The 16,748-nt window shown below is 49.6% G+C and overlaps 1 protein-coding gene across 1 annotated transcript in view; it reads right to left on the bottom strand.

Moving 5' to 3' along the window:
- Nucleotides 1–16,748, bottom strand: part of NSMF (NMDA receptor synaptonuclear signaling and neuronal migration factor) — a gene marked incomplete at its 5' end in the record, with an annotated part of 79,125 nt that overhangs the window by 22,187 nt on the left and 40,190 nt on the right. Inside the window, 3 exons of the mRNA XM_077836223.1 lie at nt 2,860–2,928; nt 3,690–3,695; nt 12,086–12,161. Of these exons, the coding sequence (XP_077692349.1) occupies nt 2,860–2,928; nt 3,690–3,695; nt 12,086–12,161 (151 nt within the window). The remainder of the gene's footprint in view (nt 1–2,859; nt 2,929–3,689; nt 3,696–12,085; nt 12,162–16,748) is intronic.

Genomic DNA, 16,748 nt, shown 5'->3' with positions numbered 1-16,748 from the left:
CCCAATATGCTGTTAGCCTTCTTGGCAACAAAGGCACACTGTTGAGTCATATCCAGCTTCTCGTCCACTGTAATCCCCAAAGTCCTTTTCTGCAGAACTGACCCTTAGCCAGTCGTCCCCAGCCTGTAGCAGTGCATGGGATTCTTCCATACTAAGTGCAGAACCCTGCACTTATCCTTGTTGAACCTCCTCAGATTTCTTTTGGCCCAATCCTCTAATTTGTCTAGGTCAGTCTGGACCTTATCCCTACCCTCCAGTGTATCTACCTCTCCCCACAGCTTAGTGTCATCCGCGAACTTGCTGAGAGTGCAATCCATCCCATCATCCAGATCATTAATGAAGCCCCCAGGACTGACCTCTGGGAAACTCTGTTTGATATTGGCTGCCAGCTAGACATTGAGCCATTGATCACTACCCGCTGAGCCTGACGATTTAGCCAGCTTTCTATCCACCTTATAGTCCATTCATCCAATCCATACTTCTTTAACTTGCTGGCAAGAATACTGTGGGAGATTGTATCAAAAGCTTTGCTGAAATCAAGGCATATCACGTCCACCGCTTTCCCCATATCCGCAGTGCCAGTTATCTCATCTTAGAGGGCAATCAGGTTGGTCAGGCATGACTTGTCCTTGGTGAATCCATGTTGACTGTTCCCAATCACCTTCCTCTCCTCCAAGTACTTCAAAATGGATTCCTTGAGGACCTGCTCCATGATTTTTCCAGGGACTGAGGTGAGGCTGACCAGTCTGTAGTTCCCTGGATTCCCCTTCTTCTCTTTTTTAAAGATGGGCACTATATTTGCCTTTTTCCAATCATCCAGGACCTCCCCCAATCACCATGAGTTTTCAAAGATAATGGCCAATGGCCCTGCAATCACATCAGCCAAGTCCCTCAGCACTCTTGGATGCAGTGCACCCGGCCCTGTGGACTTGCGCATGTCCAGCTTTTCTAAATAGTCCTTAACCTGTTCTTTCACCACTAAGGGCTGCTCACCTCCTCCCCATGCTGTGCTGCCCAGTGCAGCAGGCTGGGAGCTGACCTTGTCTGCGAAGATCAAGGCAGAAAGAGCATTCTTCCATTTTTTCCACATCACCTCTCACTAGGTTGCCTCCCTCATTCAGTAAGGGGCCCACACTTTCCTTGACTTTCTTGTGTTGCTAACATACCTGTAGAAACCCTTCTTGTTCCCCTTCACATCCCTTGCTAGCTGCAACTCCAGGTGTGCTTTGGCCTTCCTGATTACACCCCTGCATGCTCGACCAATATCTTTATACTCCTCCCTAGTCATCTGTCCAAACTTCCACTTCTTGTAAGCTTCCTTTTTGAGTTTAAGTTCACCGAAGATTTCTCTGTTAAGCCGAGCTGGTTGCCTGCCATATTTGCGATTCTTTCTGCACATTGGGATGGTTTGTTCCTGTGCCTTCAATAAGGCTTTTTTACAGACCAGCTCTTCTGGACTAAGCCCGACAATCCTGACATTTACCTGTGCAACCACCACGGACCCCTCCAATCCCCTGCAGTTGCTGCCTGAGGCAGTCTCTAGCCCCAGGGCTCCACTGCACATGCCCCTGTAAACAGGGACGTACAATGCCAAGGTGCAAGTCCAGCAGCCGCGGCAGTGTTTTTGCCCATGCACCAGACGCATTTTCATGGTTAGTGCAATGCTGGAGCTCCCATCCTTACACCTCCTCCTGACAGTGGAAAGGACTCTGGAGTGAGCCTCTGAGATGGAGGAGGGTCTGGGATTGAATAGAGAGCCCCACTTTATGGCACTGACCCCTTAGTTCCGGGCAGGCAGCATAGTTAGCCGGGGAACTAAGAGCCAGAGAGAACCACAGGGGCCTGGCTATGTCCTGCAGCCTCAGTAATGAATCTACTTTATTCATTGCAACCAAATCCTCTCTCTTCTCCACCACAAGAGAGAATGCAAACTAACTTGGACCCCACAACCTGCCCTGATCCCTAGGGTCTGTGGGAGGTAAGGAGATGCATTGCATACTCCCACAAAGACCGCATCACTCTACCCTCCATTTACTCTCTCCTCTAACTACTCAGGGTAGGGCCCAGTAACCGAATTACCTGACCTCTGTGTACATCCATGGCTGGTGCACAGCTCAAATACTGCCAGGCTGGGTGAACAGTGATGACTCTCTCTTTTCTAACACAGAAATATCGCCATCTAGAGAACTCTCAGCCATCTCCTTTTTAAAGAAACACTGTCTAGTCATTTATAGGGTCTGTAATTGTCTCTCATTTCTCTCCATTGCTGATAAAAAAGAAAATTTTAGACACTAGAAAATGCCTTCTCTTCCCTGCCAATTTCTTCCTTTTGTGTTGCAGAAACATTGATTTTTTTCTCCCTCTGTTTTGAATAGAACTGCAGTGAATATGGCTGTTTTTCACAGCTGTCATTAATTCAGAGTCTTATCCTGCCCATCCAGTTGCCAAAAATACACACGTGCTGGTGCATTTGTGACATTAGAAAGTTCAAAAACTGTAAATGGAAATGACTTGCTAGGCATTTAACTGGCCATCATCACACAGTTTCTGTAGCAATATAATTCATTGTATCTGTAAGTTATGCACCTACATTGTTACATATCTGAGCCTTAAGATCCTGTCTGTTTTGATTTGGAGCTTAAAGTACTTGACAGTGTCCCTTTAAGAAGACTGGAGACTGGTTAACTTGCTTACTACAGACTCATTGCCCTGCAGACTTTCAGCATGGCCCCCTCTAGCATCCTCACTAAAACAGCAACACAGACAAGGGACAACCACGTTCAACATCATCAAGCGTCACTGATGACACCCGACAGGCCCACGCAACGCCAGGCAAGGTTACAGGAAAACAGGCCCTACCTCTGAATAACAGCTGCCGAATCATTTTCTCGTTTCCGTCTCTTCCTCTCTGCGTAGCCCCTGAATGCCCTGGGAAACCATTTTAAGCCATTAACCAACTACACAGCTTTGAACTGAAGATGACATGAAACAGACAGACAGAGAGAGCAAGCTCTCACCAGACAACAGAGAGAGAGAGGCATGACCCTCCCAACACAACAGGCTGGCTCTGCGGAAGAGACCCAGGCCACATGGAACCACACAGAAGTCAGAGACTGGCTGAGAGGAGACCATCAAACCATTGTGTACTGGTTATTTACAGTTATTACAGGAGGCTGGGAAGGTGGCTGCTCCCAAAGCTAGCACAAGGATACCCAAAGTATGGCCTGCAAAATGGCTGACACTAGCCCTCACTCTTAACATGGAGATTTGGACCTTAGAGACTACAGATCCAGCATGCAACACCCAGGGGTGCTGGAACAATTTGTAGGGGGCGGGGGGGTGCTGAGAGCCACTGAACTAAACTGTAAACCCTCTCTGTATGATGGAATCCACTTCAAGCCAGAGGGTGAGGCAGCTCCCCCGAGCACCCCTAGATCTAGCACCTATGGCAACACCTGTTCTTGCCTGGATCAAGTTAGGACAGAGCATGCTGGGACCTGTAGTCTCCATGTTAGAGATGAGGGTGACTGAAATCTGTTCTATTTAGACATCCAGGTGCAGCCATCAATCATCTGGCAAGCTGACCATACAGCCTTCAAGCAGGGGAAGCCCTAGAGAAAAATGAGATGGTGGGGGGTTCTGTCCAAGAGGTCAACAAACAAGGAAACAGAAACAAAGGCTGTACTTACGAGATGCTAGAGATCCCAGGAGAACCAGAGAAAGGAAAAGAGAAGAGACGTGCATTAGTGCTCAGCCACTGCCGGGCATTCTGCATATTGAATCCTCATTAGAGAGGGGCAAATGTTTCTGAGGGATGGGAGGAAATGGCCTCTTCAAAAGATCTCCAAGTCAGAGCCTGATTGTGAAATCTGGACTCTTGGAGACAGCATGTGACCTAGTCACCCCTGAACTGGCAGGGAAGAGTAAAATCGGGCCCAGCCAAGACCACCACATTCCCCTGGAGCCAGAACCATGCAGGGGAAACCCCCCATGCTCTGGGAGCAACAAGTCCCAGGTGGTGCCTTCCGCGCCTTCGCTATGTGGGCTGCAGAGAGGAGCCAGCCAGAGCCCCCAGCTGGTCGGTCGCTGGCAGAAGCAGCCAAAGCAGGGACCTTTGGACATTCTGAGAACTTCTGTGGGTTTGCCCAGACTGTCCCTGCCCTGTGCTGATTGGATGTTTGCTCCAACTGCCTTCCCTCACAGTCTCTTCTCTCCACACCTGCCCCTCTTACCCTCTTCTCCGCTCAAGGACCCTCTCGGCCTCTTCTCTTCCCTTTTCTTTCCAGTAACTGATCCCCTCATATGTCAACCCACCAAAAAATAAACCATGGCACTGCCATGCCATTTGCCATCATGTGATGGGTCAATCTGCCAGTGTGTTTAGAATTGTCAGCTCTGTCTGCTACTCTCGATACAGCACCTAGCATAATGGGGCCCCTTTCTTGGTTGGTCCTGAGGCAGTACTACAATAAACACATTAAATCATAGAGTATCAGGGTTGGAAGGGACCTCAGGAGGTCATTTAGTCCAACCCCCTGCTCAAAGCAGGACCAATCCCCAATTTTTGCCCCAGATCCCTATATGGCCCCCTCAAGGATTGAACGCACAACCCTGGGTTTAGCAGGCCAATGTTCAAACCACTGAGCTATCCCTACCTGCAATAAATAATAATAAAAATTAAAGCCCATAGGATATGCTTACAGCAGTGTGACACCTGAATGTGACCCATTGGGCTCAAGTGGCCGCTTCCCCACAAAGGGACGAAGGCATGTCCTGGCTTGCAGCGTTTATATTCTCCAGAGGAAGGCCAACATGGCTGTACTATAAATCTCACAGGTTACAGGAGCAGACAATGTGCGTATTACTCTAACACCACCGTCCTTGGAAATGGAGCCTGGGGACTCAGAGACATCTCTGGGATCTCCTTGGGTTTAAGGAACAGAGTTGAATACCCAGACATTTTAATCAAGATAGCGCCACATTTCCTTGGGTCCTTTCCAGAAAGGGTCCTTAAAATAGCTTTCCTCACAGAAAGATGATTGATTCAGACTCTCACAGCTCCATTTCTAGGGTTCTGTTTTCAGAAAAGCTCGGAGGGGTCCCTTCTGACTCTCAGCAGTCTAACCATTCCCATGTCACGTAGCGAAGATGACTGGAGACAGTGGAGGATGCTCCCAGGGGCAGAGGAAATGCCTGCTTGCTTTGTGGGCATTTTGGTTTATTAGAGTAAGTCTGTGAAAAACAGCTTATTGCAAATATTTATCAATTGCTATTTGCAAACAGTGAAGTGAGAATCCATGAAATTAGCCTCTAAGACAGCACATTGGGGCTCCTTAAACCTGCCTATCTCTATCTATCTCTATCTATCTATCTATCTAAGCTATTTCTAACATGCCCAGCCTGCCTGTGGCAGCAGCATTAGATGGCAGGTGGTGCTGAGGGGTTCCACGTGCCCTGCCTTCTCAGCCTTAAGAAGGGTCATGAAGGACGAGAAGGGCAAAGAAGCTGTATGAGGACAGGAGCATAGCAAAGGTGGCAGACACAGAATGAAGAAGCTCATACTCATCCCCTGGGGTGAGTCTAGCATGCCAAAAAATGCAATCTGAACCCACCCACGGCTCTTAACCAGAACCTGCCAACCAGCTCTGATCAGGAAGTGTTTCCCCTGTATAGGCTCATATGCCAGGCAAACGATGCAGGGCCCAATTCAGGTGGTGGGTGAAAACTGTTCTCTGGTCCGGACCTCTTCCATACCTCAGCAACTCGTTCCTCCTGTACTGACCCTACTCCTCACCACTTCCTTGGGCATCTACCTGCCATCAGAGAGCTGGCCCCTGACATTTCTGATGTGGCTTCAGGAACATCCCAGGAAATGGCTTCTTTTCAGAGCTGGAATTAACCCCTCAGTACCGAGGTGGAGAAAGGATCAGGGTGCAAGGACGGGGCATGGGCAGGCATGCTTAATGATTAGAGTTGGGAGTCAGGGATCAGAGCCAGAGCCATAATCGGGGTCAAGCCAAGGGTTGGAGCCAGGGTTGGGAGCCAGGGGTGTGGCATAGGAGCAGGGACCTGGAGCGAGGCATGAAAGCAGGAACCAGGGGGAAATGCAGATGTGGGATAAGGACGGCAGGAATCAGGAACAGCCAGGAAGGCAGGCTCAGGAGTTAGGCCAATAGGTAGAGTTGTGGCGACTGGCAGCCAGCCAGGAATTCACCTAGTTGCTCAGACAACTTCCTGTGCCTCCTCCTGGTTAGCGTAGAGCATCCAGGCCAATCGGTGGGGCTGGACATCTCCTCCCAAACAGGAGCTTTGTAGGTGGAGCCCTTGGTGAGCTAGAGCTCCAGCTCCATTAGTCCCCTTTTCCAGTGAGATGCTGAGCTGCAGCGGTACTCTGAGCGCAGCCTGCATTCAAACCCATGATCCCTCACATGGCCCCTCGCCCACCCCAGGTAGCAGCGAGACAGGTTTCCAGGGGCAATTTTTGTGGAAGGTATTTACCAGGTCAGGGGCATGGATGTTCTCCGCCAGTTCCCAGGAACTTTCTTCAGGATTGCAGCCTTTCCAGTCCACAAGATACCAGAGTCTCCCCGCATCTGATTCTGGCCTCAAGCATCTCGTGGACAATATACTCACAGTGGCATTGAACACGTATTGGGGCGGGGGGGGGGGCGCGTAGAGTGAGGATCGATGAGGGAATGGGTCCTGAATGTAGGGTTTCAGAAGAGATACAGGAAACTAGGTGTATTCAGAGGGAATGTGTTAAATTGAGTGATGTGACTGGATTAATTTGCAGGTGAGCTCAGTAAAAGCCAAGGAAGTGGAAGTCCAATTTTCTAGATAGCCTTCCGTGTGCAGGTTTTTCATTAAGAGCCACATCCTCTGGCCTACTGAAAACACAGGCCCTCCTGTCATCAACAGTCCCATATTATTTGTAGCTCTTGGCATCTTCCAGGTGAACATTTAGATAATCTTGGGTTTGACATTTCTGTTGTACCCAATCCAGGGTTGCTGGGTTTGAGAAGTTGTGGTAGCTCCAGGTAAAACTGAGGGTGGAACCCACAGTTTGAAAATAAAGGGCTTTGTTCTCTAGAGGGGTGTTCTGCATTATTGTACGTGAACTCTGAACATAACAGCATTTCAGCAAGGACCAGACATTCCGATGGAAGTTTATGTAGCAATGAAGATACTGCTTCAGGATCTGGTTGGTTCTGTTTGACAGTTGTCTGGGGGTGATGGGCAGAGGAGAGACAGGAGCAGATGCCCAAAATCTGGAGAGCTTCTTGCCAGAAGCAGGAAATAAATTGAGTACCATGGTTAGAGATGATGTGCTCTGGGAGGCCCTGGAGGCAGACAACTTGATCCACCCAGAGCTGGGAGGCTTCCTGGGAAAGGGTAGACCAATGCAGGGGACAAAAGGAGCCATCTTTGTGAAGTAGTCCATGACTATTGGAACAGTCATGAACCCACTGGACTATGGTAGTTCTACTGCAAAATCTGGGGCAATGACTTCTAGGGGCCAGGTGGAGTCTCGAGGGTTGAAAGAGTCTGAGGGGATTATTGTGTGTTATCTTGGAGTGGGTGCGAGTTGTCACATGCTTGTAGGGTTGTAGTCCTCAGAGGTCCAGGGGGAATGTATATATGACCTTTCACATAAGTTACCCCACCTTGGACATTGTGGGGTTCCCTAATTATGGCTGACCCTGATTGTGTGAGGGTTAAACAGGTCTTGGCGGGGAGCCAGGCACAGAAAGTTATGAGATTTGAGGATGCAGGAAGTTTTAGGGTTTGAGCCCTTTGGATCAGTATAACATTTTCCCTTCTGGGACAGGGCATTGACCTTGCTATTTTTGGGTCCTGTACAATAGGAGATTACAGAAGCACAAAAAGAATAAGGCCCACTGACGTTGTTGGTAGAGGGCCTTAGCCCTATGCAAATAGTCCAGGTTCTTATGATCAGTGTACACCTGGACAGGGTACCAGTCCCCTTCTAGATAAGTGGTGCCACTCTTCAAAGGCAGACTGAACTACCAAGATTTCTTTCTCCAAAATTTCATAATTTTGCTCCATGTGTGACTTTCCTGGACTAAAAGTTGAGGTCCATGTCTTTGGGATAGCACTGCTCCTATGGCCAGGTTGGAAGCATCATTTCTATTATGATGGCTTGCGCGGTATCAGGGTTGACCAATAAATGAGTGATGGTAAATGCGAGTTTTAATTGCTCAAAGGCCTGCTGGGCCTCGGGAGACCAGAGGAACCTAGTGTTTTTGCAGAGCAGAGTCATGAAAGGGGCAATCCATTTGAAAACCTTGGGATGAACTGCCAATAGATGTTTACAGCCCCAGAAAACACCGTAGGACTCAAATGTACCATGTGCTGCCCATGCGAAGACTGCCTTTACCTTGAACGGGTCCATTTCAGTATCAGTGGGGGATTGGATGAACCCCTGGAATTCTTTGGGGGGACTATCAAAGGTGCAATTTTCTAGTTTAGCATAGAGGCCATGTTAGTGCAGCCTCTTCAGGATGGAACGGATGTACATGATGTGTTGTTCAGCATTGTCTGAAAAAATGTGTGTGTCATTCAGGTGAGCTACCACACATTGGCCCAGAATGTCCTGGAGTACGTCATTAATAAAATGTTGGAACATCGCAGGCATGCTTGTCAAACCACAGGGCACCACGAGATAGTCAAAGTGACTATAACAGATTTGAAAGGCAGTCTTCCATTCATTCCCAGCTCTAACATATGCCAGATTATATTCTCCCCAGAGGCCTAGCTTTGTGTACACCCAAGCAGTGCTCATGTAGTCCATTAGCTTGGGGATCAGTGGTAATGGAGATTGGTTTCTAATAATAAACGGATTCAGCCTCCAATAATCCATGCCTCGTCAGAAGCGACCACCTTTTAAATGCGTGAGGTGGATTCATGAATAAACCCACGGCTAGGTTCTCCTAAAAGATAGCTGTGCAGAGCATATGGTTAGAGTTCAGACTTGGTATGTGTATGCCTGAACAGAACTCTTACCCTGGGCAATCACAGTCTCTGTGCTGGAGAAAGGTGTCTGCGTCTTTTTTTCTCATGGTAATCACTGTATTTGGGTTGGAGTTAAGGACTGGGATCCGCAGGGAAAGTTCCGTTTGCTGCCCATTTCCTACGGTCAAGCAGTGCTGCTGGTAGCATTCTGAGAGAAAGCTGACTTTTAGTTCATGCCAGTGGATAAGGCATGTGGAAAGCCAGCCATGAGATGCCCAGGATCAGAGGGAAGTGCTGGGAATGGATGGCACTGAACGGTAAGATCTCTCAATGCCTGTGGATAGGAACTTCGAGAGGGACAGTTTCGGTGGCCACTGGCATGGAGGATAAGATGGACCTGTCAGTTATTGCTACTAGGTCTGGACCACAGGGCAATCTGTAGTGACCTGGCGGCTTCTGCATTGATAAAGTTGTCTGCTGCACCCAAGTCAAAGAGGGCCCACAGCAGAGGAAGTGGTTGAGGGTGTCGCAGGATTTGTAACTCACGTGGTACTTGTGGGTACAGTGCCAGGCGCCAGGAGCCAGCACACATTCCTGTCGGGACCCCAGTTCAGGGATCAGGGGACCATTCTGCCAGGTGCCCAAGCTAGCCATCTTCACTTAGCCTGGGCTGGCTTGTTTCACAGATTGCTTCAGTCTCGGTTCCTCATGGGGCAACTGGAGATAGCATGGCCCAGCTTGACACAGTGGCATCACTTGCCATGCCTCTCCTCAGGGGTGAGTTGCCAGTGCACCAGGTCTACTTGGTCTAGAGAATACTTAGTCCTGCCATGAGTGCAAGGGACTGGACTAGATGATCTCTGGAGGTCACTTCCAGTCCTATGATTCTGTAACTCTACTTGCATGCATTCAACTGGCAGAGCGGAATCCAAAGGGAAGGGGAGGTGTGGTTGGAGCTGTCAAAAATGGTTGATATTGCCTACTGGAGGGCATCCCAGTTTGACAGAGGACTGCTGGCTACCAACAGGGTGGAGGCCCAATCCAACGCCTCCCCAGTCAGCAGGCTGACCACCTGGCCCACCTTGGCCTTGTCAGAAGAGTATGTCTGCGGATGAAGCAAGAACAAGAGCTCATGAAGTTCAGGAAGCCTCGAGATTTGGAGCAGTTCCCATCAAAGCACTCAGGCAGTGGAAGAGCAGGTTCCAGCCTGGGTGACAGCACAGCCACGTGGACCCCGAAGCACAGGGTTCTCTGCTTGGAGTTGATGGGCTTGCTCCCACAAGTCCTGATTCTCAGCAGCCAGCTGCAAGTTCTATGCCTGCAATGCTCAGCTGCCTGTCTGGAGGCAGATCGCCTGCTTGTGCAGCACGGATGGCTCCGGGGGTCTGAGAAACTTCCGTAGGTCCATCCTCAGCTGGGCCCACTAGGGGGAGTGGATAGTGGCCCGAGCAAGCTGTCAGGACTGGGATAATGGGCGGCCAGGCGTAATGGATAGAGGTGGGAGCCAGGAACCAAACAGGCTGTCAGAGACAGAGTCAGAAGACAAGCCAAGGGTTGAAGTTGGAGTAAGAGTCAGGAGATGAGCTTGAGCTGGAGTCAAGCCAAGTGTCAGAGCTGGAGTTGGCAGCTGGGCCTAGGGCACAGGAGCAGGGACCTGGAGCAAGACAGGAAAGCAGAAACCGCGGGTAGATGGGGATCTGGGATGAGGAGGGCAGGAACTGGTGGGAAAGCAGGGCTCAGAAGACAGGCTAGTAAGCTGGGTCCATGCTGGTAGCTAGCTTTGGATTCACCTAGTTACTCAGGCAACTTCCTGTGCCTCCTTCTGGCTTCAGTAGTGTGTCCAGGCCATTTGGTGACGCTGGACATCTCCCCTAATCAGGAGCTTTGTAGCTGGAGCCCTTGGTGAGCTACAGCTCCACTAGACCCCTTCTCCATGGGCTCTGGTGAGCTGCCAGGTGGCAACCGTGGTCTGAGCACTGCCTATGGACCGGGTTTGAGACCTGCAATCCCTCACATAGAGAGGGGGAGAAATGGAGAGAAGAGGGAGCAATGGAGAGGGAAGAGAAGGGGACAGTGAAGATGGGGAATGCGCGGGAGGAGAGGGGGAAGAGCATTAGAGTGGGGAAAAGGCTCCCTCAGTTTCCCTCTCCATCACATGTCACTGGAATACTCTTGTTATTTCAGCCTAATGGGAAACACTTCAGGGATTTCATTAAGGAAAGAAAAATGTTCCTGTCAATGGCCTTGATGGGAGCCAATTCCAGCTCTACTCGGCCTCCCAGTGGCAATTTCCTCCCAACACACAATAGTCTGGGGGCACCTGAGCCCAAGTGCAGGCTGGAAGGGAACAAAGCTGCTCCTAGTTCAGATCAGATCTCTCCACTCTGGTTAGTTTAAGTCTTTGTCTCTCTTGCTCATTCGCAGGCCTCGTGCCAGTGCTGTGGAACCCAGGGCCTCCCCCAGCAGTGACAAGAGCAAAAGCCACCTAGTCCCATGGCCTCAGCTGAGGTAGCAGCAGCAAAAGAAGCAACTGAGAAGTGCCTGGGCTGATACTCCTGCAGGAATAACTTCACCGACAGCTCTCTCCACAGGCCACAAGCCAGGGTGTGTTGCCCACACATCAAGCAGAGGAAGCACATCATAAATTAGAGAGCTAATCAAGAAAGAAGTTAACAAAGGGGGGAATGAATGAGTCAGAGGGCGTGTCTACACTACCACTTAAGTCAATCTAACTTACATCGCTCAGGAGTGGGAAAAAGACACCCTCCCTAGCTTCTGCCTCTTGCCAAGGTGGAGTAATTATGCCGACGGGTGCTATAGTAGACCTAGTATAGTAGATCTAACGTAGACCTAACCTGAGTAAACAAGGGAGAGCGAATGAATGACTGAAGTAGTGAACGAGCCTGAATAAGCAAGTAAGGGAAGACGGGAGAAAGAAAAGGACTGTGTTATGGTCTAGCTCCACACTCACCGCCCTGCCCACCCAAACACACCATTGTGCCAGCCACAGAACTTGGCTGTCTGAAGCTTCGACACCCTCCGACGCTGTCGTGCACGGGCCCACACTAACTATGAGAAAAAAGATTGGTGCAGCAACAGCCATTCCACTTACGCTTGCACAGTTGTAGTAGCAGTTTGAAAACTGAAGAGGTTCTCCTTGGGGAACCAGGTCCGTATGGGAACATCACCTGGAAGAGACAGAGCTAACACTGAGTGTCCACCAGACATAAATGGGTTTCACACAGATGTAGTTAGTGATGGGGACATCTTCCAAAACAGTCTCCCACTGCACTTCTTCTCAACAACCAAACATGCTTGAAGGCTGGCAATTTCTTTCCATTCATAGGAAAGAATCCTGAACACAATTTGCTACTTCTTCCATGCCTACAGAAATGATCTTTTACCTTCTGTAGTAATGTGAAAGACCAGCTGAGCTTGAAATACACATGAGCCTCACCAGTACTGTGCCCTGTGCTAAATGGGACATTAGAGATGTTTGTGCATGTGTGTCGGTTTGTGCACATGTAACTGCCATGTACTTTATGGACTGGACTGTACCTTCTCCAATGTGTTTGCCTAATGTGTTACTCTGAAGGGAAGCTATCCTAGGGAGACAGATGCCTCTTGAGATAGGAAAACTGGGAAGCAATGTCACCAGTTCTAGGCCATGTATATCTGGATTGTCCCCCCTTTAGAATTCAAATGGAACATTCGATAGGAAGACTGGAGGCACCTGAGACACCCCAGAACTCATTTGGCCCCCTCTGTGTATAAACTATCCTGCATCAACCAATGGCTGCTTTTTTCCCAGCTCCCTTGCAACAGGACATCAATCTCCACATCATTGCTAATGACAAAGAGCTTGAACAAAATCATTACTGAGCATTGAGTCTGCTTGTCCCAGACACGCAAACAGAAACCAATGCAAAACGGAGCACAGATCTTAAACAGTTTATATCTGTTTGTGATCCTTAAACCCACAGCCATCAGGTGGGTTCTGAATTCCTGCCTATCCCACGATTAGATGAAGAGCTCCTACTGAGTAGATGCCTCAGGGACTGATAGTGTGATGGACTGTCATTATGCTATGGAGGCTTTCAGCTTGAGGTCACTGGTTCAGATTCAAACCAGGAAAACAGTCAATACCATCTGACAACAGGTCCTGGAATAGCCTGGATGAAGGGAGCTGCTAGTCTCCATCTACTTCCCGGTAAACTGGTGTCCACATCACAAAAGACATTAATTGCCCCCACCGGTCCCCAGCCTCAGCAGAGAGAGTGAACAGGAGGATTGAGCTATACTTTCACTCCTAAGAATAGTTCCAGTATGTCAGGGTTGAGGAGCAGTGGCATCCAGGAAGTGTCTGCTATCCTTGCTTGGTAATTAGAGAGTGGATTTCAGACTCCAAGGCTCATCTGGCAGGGTAAACTTTTTGTTTATAAGCATGAAGTTCTCCTTTTCTTAAAGCAGGTCATAATCCACCCAATCTGAGAGTTGCAGTGTAAACTGAGAGTTGTAAATATCAATCTAACCAAAAAACAACAGCGGTACAGTGCTTTTTCCTGGAGACCAGTTGCTATAAGCAGATGACCTAAATTGCAGCTGATGGATTCACTTAATTATTAACCCCCACAAAATGACTAGAGTCAGTGCAGTTGTTGCTACTGTACGGTGAAAATTGGAGGATGGTCATAGGCATAGGGAATTATTTAGAGGTGATGTTGTCTGAATTGGCAATGATGTCCTCAGGGAACGGATGGGTAGGATCCCCTGGGGGACTAACATGAAGGGGAAAGGAGTCCAGGAGAGCTGGCTGTATTTCAAGGAATCCCTGTTGAGGTTACAGGGACAAACCATCCCGATGTGTCGAAAGAATAGTAAATATGGCAGGCGACAAGCTTGGCTTAACGGTGAAATCCTAGCGGATCTTAAACATAAAAAAGAAGTTTACAAGAAGTGGAAGGTTGGACATATGACCAGGGAAGAGTATAAAAATATTGCTCGGTCATGTAGGAATGAAATCTGGAGGGCCAAATCACACCATGAGCTGCAGCTAGCGAGAGATGTTAAGAGTAACAAGAAGGGTTTCTTCAGGTATGTTAGCAACAAGAAGAAAGCCAAGGAAAGTGTGGGCCCCTTACTGAATGAGGGAGGCAACCTAGTGACAGAGGATGTGGAAAAAGCTAATGTACTCAATGCTTTTTTTGCCTCTGTCTTCATGAACAAGGTCAGCTCCCAGACTGCTGCGCTGGGCATCACAACATGGGGAAAAGATGGCCAGCCCTCTGTGGAGAAAGAGGTGGTTAGGGACTATTTAGAAAAGCTGGACGTGCACAAGTCCATGGGGCCGGACGAGTTGCATCCGAGAGTGCTAAAGGAACTGGCGGCTGTGATTGCAGAGCCATTGTCCATTATCTTTGAAAACTCGTGGCGAACGGGGGAAGTCCCAGATGACTGGAAAAAGTAGTGCCCATCTTTAAAAAAGGGAAGGAGGAGGATCCTGGGAACTACCGGCCAGTCAGCCTCACTTCAGTCCCCGGAAAAATCATGGAGCAGGTCCTCAAGGAATCAATTCTGAAGCAGTTACATGAGAGGAAAGTGATCAGGAACAGCCAGCATGGATTCACCAAGGGAAGGTCATGCCTGACTAATCTAATCGGCTTCTATGATGAGATTACTGGTTCTGTGGATGAAGGGAAAGCAGTGGATGTATTGTTCCTTGACTTTAGCAAAGCTTTTGACACGGTCTCCCACAGTATTCTTGTCAGCAAGTTAAAGAAGTATGAGCTGGATGAATGCACTATAAGGTGGGTAGAAAGTTGGCTAGATCGTCGGGCTCAATGGGTAGTGATCAATGGCTCCATGTCTAGTTGGCAGCCGGTGTCAAGTGGAGTGCCCCAGGGGTCGGTCCTGGGGCCGGTTTTGTTCAATATCTTCATAAATGATCTGGAGGATGGTGTGGATTGCACTCTCAGCAAATTTGCGAATGATACTAAACTGGGAGGAGTGGTAGATATGCTGGAGGGTAGGGATAGGATACAGAGGGACCTAGACAAATTGGAGGATTGGGCCAAAAGAAATCTGATGAGGTTCAATAAGGATAAGTGCAGGGTCCTGCACTTAGGACGGAAGAACCCAATGCACAGCTACAGACTAGGGACCAAATGGCTAGGCAGCAGTTCTGCGGAAAAGGACCTAGGGGTGACAGTGGACGAGAAGCTGGATATGAGTCAGCAGTGTGCCGTTGTTGCCAAGAAGGCCAACGGCATTTTGGGATGTGTAAGTAGGGGCATTGCCAGCAGATCGAGGGACATGATCATTCCCCTCTATTCGACATTGGTGAGGCCTCATCTGGAGTACTGTGTCCAGTTTTGGGCCCCACATTACAAGAAGGATGTGGATAAATTGGAAAGAGTCCAGCGAAGGGCAATAAAAATGATTAGGGGGCTGGAACACATGACTTCTGAGGAGAGGCTGAGGGAACTGGGATTGTTTAGTCTGTAGAAGAGAAGAATGAGGGGGGATTTGATAGCTGCTTTCAACTACCTGAAAGGGGGTTCCAGAGAGGATGGTTCTAGACTATTCTCAGTGGTAGAAGAGGACAGGACAAGGAGTAATGGTCTCAAGTTGCAGTGGGGGAGGTTTCGGTTGGATATTAGGAAAAACTTTTTCACTAGGAGGGTGGTGAAACACTGGAATGCGTTGCCCATGGAGGTGGTGGAATCCCCTTCCTTAGAAGTTTTTAAGGTCAGGCTTGACAAAGCCCTGGCTGGGATGATTTAGTTGGGGATTGGTCCCGCTCTGGGCAGGCGGTTGGACTAGATGACCTCCTGAGGTCCCTTCCAACACGGATATTCTATGATTCTATGATTCCTCTGCATTAGCCGGCCAGATTGCCTGAAATGTCTCAACATTTCTTTCAGTGGCAGCATCACATCAGCAGCTGCACAAGAGACAAGAGCCCCTAACCCCCGAGAATGGAGTTCAGATACCAAGGGGATGAGACTGGTTTAGACTGAACTGCGAGGCAGCACGATGATATTGCAGCATTAATTCACACCAGGAATCCCTACAGTGCAGGGCAAGAGCAGAACTAAAATTCAAGCCTTTGGGGAAATGAGGGAATAGATTTCTTGCTTCCACTCGTTGCTAGGGGCACAGTTCCAATAACTTTTGCTCTTGCCCTGTGTGAATGATTTGCTATGCAACATTTCATGAAGTCTGTTGCATTTCCACTCTGTAGCCCTGGGTTTGCCTTCGGCTGTAACACTAGGGTGCAAGTGTGAAATTGTAGCTTGCGCGGGCTACATCTACACTCCAGCACTTAGGGCAGCACAGCCGCACCGACGCAGCTTGCTGTGGAGATGCTCTAAGCCGGGGGGGGCACACTTTTTGGCCCGAGGGCCACATCGGTGTTGCAAACGGTATGGAGGGCTGGGTAGGGACGACAACCCCCCCGCTCCTTGTCCCCTGACCACCCCCTCCTGGGACCCCTGCCCCAACCGCCCCCCAGGACCCCACCCCCATCCAACCCCCTCTGCTCCCTGTCCCCTGACTGCCCCGACCTCTATCCACACCCCCGCCCGCAGACAGGCCCCCCCGGGACGCCCACGCCTATCCAACCCCCCCTGTTCCCCGTCCCCTGACACCCCCCCCGCCAGAACCTCCGCCCCATCCAACCTCCCCCTGCTCCCTGTCCCCTGACAGCCCCTCGCCCCCCTGGGACTCCAACACCTATACAACCTCCCCCTGATCCCTGTCCCCTGACTGCCCCC

This window comes from Eretmochelys imbricata, chromosome 16, assembly GCF_965152235.1.
Source record: "Eretmochelys imbricata isolate rEreImb1 chromosome 16, rEreImb1.hap1, whole genome shotgun sequence".
Classification (NCBI taxonomy): Eukaryota; Metazoa; Chordata; order Testudines; family Cheloniidae; genus Eretmochelys; species Eretmochelys imbricata.
The sequence above is the reverse complement of the archived record's forward strand: the minus strand, read 5'-3'. Positions and strand labels throughout refer to the sequence as shown.